The sequence below is a fragment of the Lactuca serriola genome, chromosome 7 (genome assembly GCF_051521515.1).
Source record: "Lactuca serriola cultivar US96UC23 chromosome 7, Lser_US96UC23_V15, whole genome shotgun sequence".
Lineage (NCBI taxonomy): Eukaryota > Viridiplantae > Streptophyta > Magnoliopsida > Asterales > Asteraceae > Lactuca > Lactuca serriola.
In genome coordinates, this window is record NC_136414.1 from 141,809,506 (window position 1) to 141,822,787 (window position 13,282).

The window sequence follows — 13,282 nt, forward strand, 5'->3', positions numbered from 1 at the left end:
ATTTCAAGACAGAAAACCCTCTCACACTGTAGATCTAAGCTTTCAAGGCTTGAATATCACGTAAAGTCACAAGCTTTAAGTTCATGCATGGCACTTAGGGCTTGAAATGCCGAAAACATGCTTTATTAAGGGTTTCTCATTCAAGGATCTAATATGGCTGGATAAAGCAGGGAACTTTAGACTCTAGGGACCTCACAAGGTCCAGATCTGATGTCCATATCTCAATAAGTGCTTAATACCTTCAAGGTCCCAAAATAAGATGGAAAAGAAGCCCTAAACTCTAATAACATGAGATGTACCCAAACTAATGAGAAAGGTACGAATTTTATACCTTAAACATAAGCTCCTAGATGATTAGCAATAGATCTATTAACCTCTTCTCGTTCCTTGCTTAAAATCCTCCAATTCTCTTCCAAAAATGCACCAAAGTTCTTCAATATTAGCTCAACACTTTCTCTAAAGCTCAACGGGGCAATTAGGGTTTCTCTCAGTGAAGGTAAGCAGATGGGGAGCCACAAATGAGGCTATAAGTGTCCTTATATAGGCCTCAAACCCGGGGATTTAAGGTTTCATCTCATAGCGCCTACTCGGCGAGTCGACTCTCGGACTCGTCGAGAAGGTCATTAATCCCACATGGCCACACCCGACTCACTCGACGAGTTGTAGCACCAACTCGGCGAGTTGCTCAATAATCCACAAAAATAAATAAGTAAATAATATACCTGGGAATCCGGATGTTACAATTTATCTATCTATATATACTTATAAATAAGTTAAATAATGCTCTATAAACAAGAAAAGAGTGTTTTATTACAATGTCTTCATCCTACATCGATGGTAAGAGTAAAAAAGAGAACGTTTTTTATTCTATAAATAGAAAAGGTTGTGAAATGTTTCAAAGGAACCAAACCATGAGGACTTATTTATGCCAACCTTTGTAGGATTTTATGGGTATTATTTGGTGAGATTGTCTATAATGACAAGTGTCCAGTTAAGTTTTAGAATTCCAAAAATGGTTTTGAACTGAATTTTTTCAGGTTTAAACTGTGTTTCAGTAGAAAAAAAGTTAGGTAATTGGCTAATTGAGTTGAATCGGAGTTGGATCAATTTGGACCGATAAAGGAAGTATTTCCTTTCACCACATACATTTGAGACTTCTGTGATTATTCAGATTGTTCTAATAATATTATAAATAAGTTACATAATGTTATGTAACAATGTTATATAAATATAAAAAAGATCTACCTAAACATAAAATTATAATTGTTTGAAAAATCACTTTGATTCAAAAGCATGAAATATATACTAGATTATATTTTATAAATGAATTCATTTTATAAGGACCTTTTGAATCATAAAAATACATACAAACAAATTTTTTTATATTAAGTACCTAACTGAATTTATGATTTTAGGATTTAACAAAAAATTATTCAATAAAAACTTACTCTTTTGGATAACAACTTACGAGATTACTGAAAAATGAAAATATTAAACAATAAATTTTTTGGATAACGTTTAATTTTTTTTATTTAATATTTTATTTAACAAAATGAAATTATTGGCAAATAAAGAAAGGAATTTAACTAAAATGTCTTCATCCCACATTGATGGTAAGAGTAAACATGAGAATGTCTTCTAGTCTATAAATGGGAAAGATTGTGAAATATTTCAAAGGGACTAAGCCATGAGATCTTCTTTGTGTCTACCTATGTAGGACGTTGATAGTGTTCTTTAGTGAGATTGTCTTTGTTGACAAATGACCAATTAAGTTTCAGAATTTCGAAAATAATTTTGGACTGAATTTTTTAGTTTTGGATCGAGTTTGATTAATATACGAGTGTCTTTTGGCTGAGTTAGACAAACTCGCTTCCATTGGAGGTCGAGTTTAATTAACATGCCGAGTATTTGATTGTGTTAGCCAAGTTTTACAACTTTTTATGCAATACAAATTTAAGTTCTAACCTTATAAAAGATGTCGTTATTATCATATGTTCTATATAATTATAATAATATTTATGATACAAAAAAATTAATTAACTATTTAAGATAAAAAGATTTTTCTATTATCATATGTTGTACATAATAATAATGCTCAATATAGATAAAAAGATGTCTCTATTATCGTATGTTCTACATAATGAATATAAACGTTTTAATTAATATGAAATTATTATTTAATAGATAACAATAATGATTTATATATATATATATATATATATATATATATATATATATATATATATATATATATATAGGGTGAGGTTCAACAGAGAACCATAATTAACCAAGGAACCAATCTTTTTTTCAACTTTTAAAACTTATTTTTTGTAAAAAAAAAACTAACTATACAGAAATTCATAACTTTTTATCCTTTTTCCAATGATAAAATTCGATTTTTTTACGTCAAATTCACAATGTGAATCTTTGAAAATTCACAACGTGAATCCGAAAAATATTTTTCACATTCACAATGTTAATATATGAATTTAGATATTTTTAGATTTTTTTTTCGGTAAAGAATAAGCTCTAGAAATTGAAAAAAGATTTGGTTCCTTGAAGAACCAATGATTATGGTTTTCTATTGAACTTTTCCATATATATATATATATATATATATATATATATATATATATATATATATATATATATATATATATATATATATATATATATATTATCATTTTAACCATATAATTTTGTATATGCACATCAACTTCAAATTCCAACCTTATCTCTTATGATATAGTTCAACATCATGATATTATTAAAAGTCATTTTTTATATTTGTTATCAAATTATTATTTAATTGACAATAACACTGATTTAGTTATTTTTTAATATAAAATGCTTTTTTCCTATTCTGGATGCTTTGAATAAACAAATAAATGAAAGTGTATTGCTATTTTAATTCATTTAGCTCTTATTATTATTCATGATGATTGAACAAGATATAATGAACACCATGATGTGGAATGAATTGAAAACATGAGTAACATCAAGTACCCATGCCAGTTATGATCCATGGCTTGCCATATTTAAAAACTACACATAGTACAAAAACCAGTTTAAGCAACTAAATATGAGTTTGTTTCATACAATCTAATATAAACAAATGAGTAATATGTGAATGATTACTTATTTGACACCTAAAATGTGTTTGAACAGTTAGCATATGATAAGTTGATGCATGGAATTGAAACAAATTATTCAAAATTGAATTTGCTATCTCCTACAAAATCACTTTGAAACATGAAACTTGTGTCGAAATCGTGAAGCTCTTCATTCATACTTGCTTCAATTCCACAAGAACAACTCGTTCAAAAAAGAAGAATATCAATCATTTTGACCAATCTATGGAATCAACATACAAAGCATAAAAAAAGTCCCAGAGGTCCTGAACAAAAGAGGATTGCGAAGTGAGAGTAAGGAAGTGCAATGCAACAACAATGAATCAGCGAGAAGTGCAGTGCAGCTACCGACGGTGGCCACCTGCGAGCTGGGAATTTCGGCGAGGAGAACTGAAGAAGGCGTTCGTCGCTCAAAAGTGCAACGACGAGGAGAACTCGGTGCGTTATGCGTATTTTTAATTTTATGTGACGTACTGATTTATGGCAAACGTGCAATCGTTAAGGGACTAAGGGAAAGGGTCAACCGGTCCAGAGAGTAACAAACAAACGAGTACAAAACTACATATCCAGATTTGGCACTTAAAACATTTAATAAATATATAATTTTTTTTTATTAAAATCATAAACGGGTCACAGATCAACCCAAATTTTCTTAGCAATCCCATATATGACCCATTAAATAAAACAAGTTGGTGGGTTGAAAAACTCAAACCAAACCCATTTATCTTCGCGTCGGTTCACAAGTAATGTCGAAAATTGCTAGGCCTAAAGTTCGACATGCCAAAAAAGATGGGACAGTATGCGTCAAACCACCTTAGCCCTTACCAGAAGTAATGTTGATCCACTTCCCACATCCTAATCGATTCATATTTATCCTCATGGCACATAATTTTAGGGGTTCACGCATGACTTTGAGAATACAAACAATTTGTTTGGTCTCGTCTGGACCTTTGCCTTCTATTTAACAAATCTACTTCACATGTTTATGTGTAACCACTTTTGTTTTTTTCTACTTTTTGAATTCCAATATTCTTCTTTAACCTTATACAAATAAAATCGAAAATAAATATCACAACGTAGACCTGTCAATGGGGCGGTTTGAAGCGAATCACCCTTGATCCAAACCCTTGAAAAAATTTAAAAACATGACCCGCCCCGCTCTAATAACCCTCAGGGTTTTGAGTAATCGAATCCATACCCGTATCCACCAAATCGACGAATACCTGACTCATTAATCCGACCCTTTTACAATATTAAAATTTCATAATTTTGATATGTGCCACAAAGTAATATTTATTAAAATATATGAAATGTCTTTGGAAACAAATAGACATTAATTAATACTCAAAATTCAATAAAAAAGAATTACATACTTTAGAGACATATATATATATATATATATATATATATATATATATATATATATATATATATTAAATGGGGCCGGTTATAAGTGGAACGAATCGATAATGATCCATACCCAATCCGTTTAATAAAAGGGTAAAAGGGTATGGGTCGTAAACGGGTAAACGAATCTTAATTTAAAATCCAAACCCGTAAAATTCTTACGGGTTTGGAGCGAATAAAGGTTAAAAGTCAAAACGCGCTCCATTGACAGGTCTATTCACAGGATAACTATATTCCATAATAAACATACATTTATAATATGCTATGAGTAACCATAGGCTGCCGCGAAATGGTATAATTATTCCTTTAAAAAACCAATTGTAACACTTTTAGTAAATACTATTTCATTAAAACCAGATATAACAATTACACATTATGTATTGAAAGCCGCGCCCACACTATCAAAAAGGCTTGTAATTTGTAATATGATCATTTGTATATATAAAGAAAACAAGTGAGATCGACTAACTTTTCTTCTAAAAGCTGAATATATAACTCATTTTATTCTTCCAATAATCTAATTAAACGCTTTACATACACGTCTAATGTTCCCATTAGAATCGTCCTTGGTTCCGATTCTTCCCATTCTCACTATGGAATTCACAAAATCCTCCTCAAAAGTTACTGGATTCAACGCCCCAAAATACGAATCCACTATTCCTTTTGTCGTCGGATCATCCATTAGCTTTGCATCCGATTCTAGCACTGCAAAACCACTTCTTATATTTTGTAAAATTTGATTGTCAAAAGTCTCTCCACTCCCATGATCCATGGGCAACCGGACCATTATGTCCCCGTTTTTAGGGCATGTATGTGTCAGTTCGGGTAGGAAACTAGGGTTTATCCTCGGGTCCGGACCTCCAGTATTAGCAAAGTTGTATAACCGGTCCTCCATGAAGAAGCATGCAGTTGTACCAATAGTGTGAGCAGCTGAAATCGATTCACAAAAATAAATGTATATACATATGCTTAAATTAGCTAGGTAGATTCAATCAACTTCTCAAGTTCATGACTTAATGTTTGGTTGTGAAACTGTCCTATACATGATGCCTAATTTGGAAATTATGATGTAATTGATCCTAAAAAATGATATAAGTACACTAACAAAATCAATGCAGAATCTCGTATTTTAAGAGAATAAAAATGCATGAGTTGTTGCACCTATTCAAATTTATTGCAAAACTAGAGTGTTTCAGGCAAGAAAGAACATGCAGTTGGTCGTTGATAGAATTACAAAAGTAGTAAATACTAAATACTATGGACACGTACAGCTGTATTCTGGTTTCAAAATAAATACTAGGACACAGTCAGAACATGCAGTTTGTTGTTGATAATTCCTAGGAATTACAAAAGTAACCGTTGTAAATGCTCTATCAATTGGTGTTGTTGCTTTAAACACTGAAATTTTCTAACCGATAAATTAACGATGTTTTTTTTTTTTTTTTTTTTTTTTTTTTTTTTTTTTTTTTATAGAAATATCGATACATTATTTTATTGACTTTTTTAAAGATATGTTTCAATGTGTTCATATGGGACCCAAATAAGTACATCCTTTTCTTTATATATCCACATTCCTTTTCATGGTATTTAGCATTTTTAGTTCATTTACTGTTTAATTTCATGCAAAATAACGTTTAAATGTTAAAGAAATACACTTCTAATTACTAAAGCCTCCATATCATTTAAACACGAAACCTGCGAATCAGTGATAATTAATTAAGCATGTAAAAAAGTATATAATTAATTAAGCATGTAAAAAAGTTTTCTAAGTACGTATATAAGAAAATAAAATCATAAATATACTTTCTTAACGGAATGAATGTATAGAAAGATAGACATTACCACTAAGAACCACAAGGTCTTTGTCGTTAAGTCCTTTTTCAATGAATTTTTGCTTGAGAAGCTGAATTGAGTCTTTAACATCTGGCATTCTGTCAGCAAGATTTATATTTGATACCAGACCATCTTTCCTTCCTGTTTCGACTTGATAAGATGGCCCACCACTCTGCTCAAACACCATTAACATTAACAACAAACGACGAAAAAGATTTCATTTTTACTCTCTTTCACACACTAACTGTGTGTGTGACAAAGAGGTAGATGATCATTAACTTTCTTTCACTTACAAAAGCAACACCATCTCTTGCAGCCATGGAAACAATATCCGCACAGGAAACTACGCCTGGACAAACACTTTCCAACTTCGCTTTTGCGTTCTCTACTACATCATACCCTTGTACCCCTTGATGCCCGAATGCAAATCGCTCTGAATCTTGTCCATTATCTATCAGAATCGACCCATCACATCCCTGCAAATTTCGCATTCAATCATTTACTTAACTAAAGAAAAACATAGTCCAATTCATATTATATATTGAGAGAGAAAGACTGAAAGAGAGAACCTCGACGAAGCAATCATGGAAGTGAAGCCTGAGCATGATAGCAGGAATCTGAGGGTTAGAATTGGCTGCATCTTTCACAAAACCAGTAACGATTGATTCTGCTTCGGGACACACCTCATTGTAAAACCCAACTTGGAGTTGGGCATTTGAAAAACCAAATATCAGTTCGAATAATAAGATCATAAACAACATCACTGTTCTCATTTTGATCATTTCAACAAAACACTTGAATGTATTTGTTGGAATTAATGCGAAAGAGATGAGATATTTGGAGCTTGGTGGGTCTGATATGCTTACAGAGAAGGTTCAGCTTAGCATTTAAGCTTTTGCCAGCCATATTTCTAAATTATTGTAGTCTTAAAATACACGTCAATTTCTATTTAAAATTTGTTGAATAGGAGTGAGAATGAGATAGGGACAGAAAGATGCGTTATTTATGGGTTTATGATCAGTTTTGGTAAAATATATAGAACGGAATTTTTCTATGTTGGAATTGTTGTTGGTGTTGCTAAACTGTATTTATTGTCCTTTTTTTTTGACGTATGGTAGTATTATTTTCTTTAAATAACTTTTCAAGTGGTATCCAGTTTAAATATGTGTAGTGAATTGAAATGTTAAAAAATTTGTTGCGTCATTAGCTCATTCATTTCCAAAACACGGAGCATTGAAAAAAGATAGTTTCCCGGAAAACTAGCCAAAATGTTGTGGATGACACCTAAATCAATCCTAAAACACTTGTGCGTGTTGACAGAGGAAGTAAAACCACATGTAGATCTTGGATGGGTTAGAGTGTTGGGTATGGTTAACTATACGTCATTATGGCTGAGGTGGCAGCCTCGTAATCTAGTTATAATATAAATAACACCTCACCCTCATGCTATGGGAAGAGGCATAGTAAAAGTACATGTAAGGCCATTTTAACCCTTAAGAGTTTAATAGATTGTCATATCAATTGAAATCATAAGTATATAATTTTATCTATTAAACTTTATACTCTATTAAACTCTTAAGAGTTTAATGGTTGTCACATCAACATTTTATTATATACTTTTAAATAATATTAATAAATAAAAGTAGAATATTACATTAATTAGAAAAAATCAAAGTTATAATTACTAAATATTAATTAAAGATTACTATTTATGAATTAAAAGTTACGAATTAAAAAAAATATAAGAAAAATTCAATCAAATATATATATATATATATATATATATATATATATATATAGGGATGAGTGTCGGAACCGGGTATCCGCTTTTGGAACCGAAATCGCTTTGGAACTGTCGGTTCTGGAACTGCAACTGCCTTAAGCGGTTCTGGTTCCGGTTCTCATTTTTTCGGAACCGCTACCCGCTGGGTACCCGCCGAAACTGGTATATATATATATATATATATATATATATATATATATATATATATATATATATATATATATATATATACACAACACACACACACACATTAGTATTTCATATAAATATGTGTGCGTTACTTAGACCGATTTAGAATATATCGGTCTGATTTTGTCCCTCTTTGGTACAAATTGATTCGATTTGGATCAAACTAAGTCGCGGTTTTATCGACAAAAGTTAACAAAATTAATGTAACCGAGTTAGCCACTCCTGAAACCGGAACCGCCGGTTTCGGGACTGGTTCCAAGAATTTAAGAACTGCCTAGAGCGGTTCCGGTTCTAACTTTCTAAGAACCGCCGGTTCCGGTTCTCGCCAAATGAGGAGGGTACCCGCCTATACTCATATATATATATATATATATATATATATATATATATATATATATATATATATATATATATAGTTTGTTTATTGCAAAAAAAAAATCAAATTTCACTTTCAATATAAATTGTTATATTAAATTGAGTAAAAAAAAAAAGAAAAAGAAATTCTCATGACATCGTTGAATGGGGATTAAACTCCCCATTTATTCATTAAACTCAAGCCACAATGTTATTTCTATTCTATTCAAAGCCACATCATCATTTTTTATCCATTAAATCCTCTATAAAACCCTCATTGGGGATAGTTTATGACAATATTCTCTCTCCCTCTCTCACATGGCCTAAGAGGCTGGGGAGGCCATGGCACCCAACTTTTTAACATGCTTAAAATAATATATATGTTAAATGAATTTTCAAATATCACTGATCTTAATATGAATTGAAGTTTTTTTTTTTTAAGAAAAAGGAATATTTAAATAGAGATAGTCATATCTAATGTCAGTGAATCAATACGTCGCAATCAATTTTTGTTTTCTTAAAAAATCATAGCTAAATTTAATATTTTTTTTATCTAGATAATATGAGATTTTTTCATTTTTAAGATGAGTTTCACTTGCATTTATCCCAAATTGAATATGATTTTTCATTTTTAAGATGAATTCCACTTGCTTTTATCCCATATCGAGTTTTTAATGAAAACATGAAATTGTTTACCACTATAAATAACATATAGCCTCCTCTCGTATTTGACTTACTATTGCTCAAACATTTTTTTTTTTTTTTTGGAATTCTTGAGTTTGAAAATTTTATTTTCTCCATATTTATTCATATATATATGGTTGGTAAAAATGAAAACTAATAATAATTTGTTGGTTGTTAGTGAGTTATATGTGGTAATCTTGAATCTAATGAAACTTGTAAAGTGTGTATATTTTTCTTTTGAACTTTTAATTTTGGCCCCCTAATTTTAGGGTTTGTGCTCCGCCCCTGCTCTCTCTTTACAAAATAATGTTGTGTTAGTAGGTGAGATAACAAGTTTTGGGTGTGATAAACTCACCCATACCAAGTAGTCTTATAACCATTTGTTGATAGTATATGATGTCTTCTCGTAATATACCAAGCTAATACAACCATTTTTTTAAATATTTTTGACATCTGAATTTATGGTGGCACATAATATGGGTTACTGATTACTACATCGAATATTGGAGAACAAAATAATTACAAAAACATAAAATTTTAAAAATACATCGATATCATGTTTGATATTAGGAAAATTGTTAGAGATTAAGGGTAAGCATTTAGACTTGATCAGACCAACTCTTGGACCAGACCGGTTTCAGAGAATATTATGGAATGTGGAGCGGACTGGATGAGAGACTTATTGGGTCCACGTCCATGTCGGGGTTTTCCGGTTCTTGAACCTATTTGGACCGGTACAACTATACATGCATACGGTACAACTTGTTAAAACGTGTTTTTGGGTTTGATAAAACTAAACGAATATACTGTTGAGTTTGATACGTTACAACTCGTTAAAATGAATATTTTTTTGAGTTTGATATGATACAACTCATAAAAATGAATACATTTTTCTTTCTTGTGCCATTTGGACCTATCAAACTTTGATTGTTTATACTTTATACCATTTGTTTGAAGGATTGTAACTCATTGAATAATACACCAAAACAACAAAATTATTATCTAAACTCATCTACAAATTCTAAATTACACGTTTGAAAAAACCACATGATAATTCGACTTAAAACAAATAAGATATGTTTGTTTAAAGAATTTCACAAATACAAAAGTTTAAATTTCTTGCTGAAAAGCTGAAATATTTCAGATTTGATATATCATCTTTGAAGGATTGTAACATATCGAATATAACACCAAAAACAACAAAATTATAGTAAAAAATCATCTACAAATTATAAATTATATGTTGGAAAAACCACAAAACGAATGAGATATTCTTTTTTAAAGAATTTCACATAATACAAAAGTTTAAATTTCTTTCTGAAAAGCAGAAATATTTCAGCTTTGATATCTCATCTTTAAAGGATTGTAACTCATTGAATATAACACAAAAAGCAACAAAATTATAGTCTAAAATCATCTACAAACTCTAAATTATATGTTAGAAAAAACCACATCTCAATCTGACTTAAAACGAATGAGATATACTTGTTTAAAGAATTTCACAGAATACAAAAGTTTAAATTTTTGCTGAAAAGCTAAAATATTTCAGCTTTGGAATCTCATCTTTAAAGGACTGTAACTCATTGAATATAACACCAAAAACAACAAAATTATAGTCTAAAATCATCCACAAACTCTAAATTACATGTTGGAAAAAACCACATGTCAATCCGAATTAAAACGAATGAGATATACTTGTTTAAAAATTTCACAAAATACAAAAGTTTAAATTTTTGCTGAAAAAACTGAAATATTTCAGCTTTGATATCTCATTTTTGAAAGATTATAACTCATCAAAATAACACTAAAAACAACAAAATTATAATTAAAAATCATCTACAAACTCTAAATTACACGTTGAAAAAAATTTCATGATAATCCGACTTAAACAAATTAGATATGTTTGTTTAAAGAATTTCACATAATACAATTTTTTAAAAATAAAATAAGTCGGTCCAAAAATTGTTTTTACTCAGTAAAAAAATCGGATCGGTTTTGCTCAAATCCTAGAAATTCTTAATGCTTATAAAAATAGTTTTAGATTTTTTTAATTAAAAATCATCTACAAACTCTTGGGTTACTCATAAATAAAATTAAAATAATATATGGTTTAATGTTATTCATAATTGTTGCCATTGTTAATTATTATTTTTTTAAAATTTTTTTGCTTAATATTTTAGTTTCAATCATTATAATTACTTAAAAACATCAAACATTGTTTTTCCTTTTAAAGGTAACAATATAATTTTTTACATAATATTTTGACTATTGTTGTTATAATTTTTTTTTAAACTACTTATTTAGAAACTCTTAATGATTATATAAATAGTTTTAGATTTTTTTAGGTATTTTGGGATTATAATTTAGGTTTTGCATTTAACACTACAATTTACATATTTTAACAGTTTATAAAATAATCTTTGGATTTTATTTTAAGTTTAATTGAAATTTCAAATTAAATGAACCCTTTGATGTTATATTTAAATTAATAATTGAAATATTTTATACTATTTAAAGCCGTGACTTTAAAATAACGATAATTCACATTTAACAACTCATCCAAACTAATAAGTTTAGTATAATATGTTTAAAGTTAAAGACATAATTTTATAAGTAGAAATAAAAAATCTAAGTTTAATCTTCAAGTTTAGTTGATTTAAGATTAAAATTTAGGTTTCGCACTTATTTAAGATTATTAACTAATTTATAATCATTTTTAGAAAAAATTGAAAAGTCACAGGAGTTTGAAAATGGATGTGGTGCTTTGAAATATGCATCTTTTATAAGTATACGATGCGAATACCCGCGCATTGCGGAAAATACAACAATATATTTGAAATCTTTACAAATATATGTTTTTTAAATATATTAATGACGTTTTTGTTAGCTCTTATGTAATAAGTCTTATAATAAGTTGGTATAAACATTATTTGTTTTAAATTATGTGATAATGTAGACATTTTTTAAAATTCTATAATCTCAATTGTCTCAATGACATATTTAAAACATCAAACATTATTTTTGTTTTTAAAGGTAACAATATAATTTTTGTAGATAATGTTACTTTTAACTATTGTTGTTGTAACTTATTTTAAATAACGTATTTTTGGAGACTCTTAATTATTTTAATTTGGTTTAAGAAATTTAATTTTAATAAAATTCATTTGATGAATATTGTTAGTCTCTTTGATGATAATTATTTAAAACAATAAACATTATTTTTGTTTTTAAAGATAACATTATAATTTTTTATATAATATTACTTTCAACTATTCTTATTGTAAGTTATGTTTAAACTACTTGTTTGAAAATTATTAATGATTATAAAAAATAGTTTCATGTTTTTTTGTTCATTTAGGATTACAATTTAGATTTAATACTATAATTTATAACTTTTAACTATTTATAAAATAGTCTCTCGATTTTTTTTAAGTTTAACTGAAATTTCGATTTAAGTTTATCATTTAACATTATATTGAATTTATTAATTTAACTATTTTGCATAAAATCATAAATTATATAAAAGTTGTGACTTTAAAATAATAATTATTCACATACAACAACATATCTAAACTAACAAGCTAACTATAATATTTTTAAAAAGTTAAAGTAATAATTTTATAAATAGAAGTAAAATATAATATTTTAATATTGTATTTTAGTTAATTTATGATTATAACTTAGTTTCTGCAATAATTTAACATTATTAACCAATTTATAATAATTATTAAAAAAAATTGAAAAGTCATGGAGGTTTGAAATGTATGTAGTGCAAGTAAATGTCTCTCATTTATAAGTATACTAGACGAATTCTCGGGCATTGCACAACACATGTTAAAAATATATTGTTAAAATATGGAAAAACATATGTCTAAAATGGTTATGTTATTGACATTAACTT

The 13,282-nt window shown here is 28.7% G+C and overlaps 1 protein-coding gene across 1 annotated transcript; it reads right to left on the bottom strand.

Moving 5' to 3' along the window:
- Positions 1 to 4,865: 4,865 nt before the first annotated feature.
- LOC145062946 (peroxidase 43-like) lies at positions 4,866 to 7,266 on the bottom strand. The gene is made up of 4 exons (XM_079010537.1): positions 6,941 to 7,266; positions 6,665 to 6,847; positions 6,381 to 6,543; positions 4,866 to 5,468 (listed from the first exon to the last, which is right to left on the bottom strand). The coding sequence occupies exons 1-4, from the start codon at positions 7,151 to 7,153 to the stop codon at positions 5,056 to 5,058; spliced, it is 972 nt and encodes a 323-aa protein (XP_078866663.1). The 5' UTR covers positions 7,154 to 7,266; the 3' UTR covers positions 4,866 to 5,055.
- Positions 7,267 to 13,282: the final 6,016 nt, after the last annotated feature.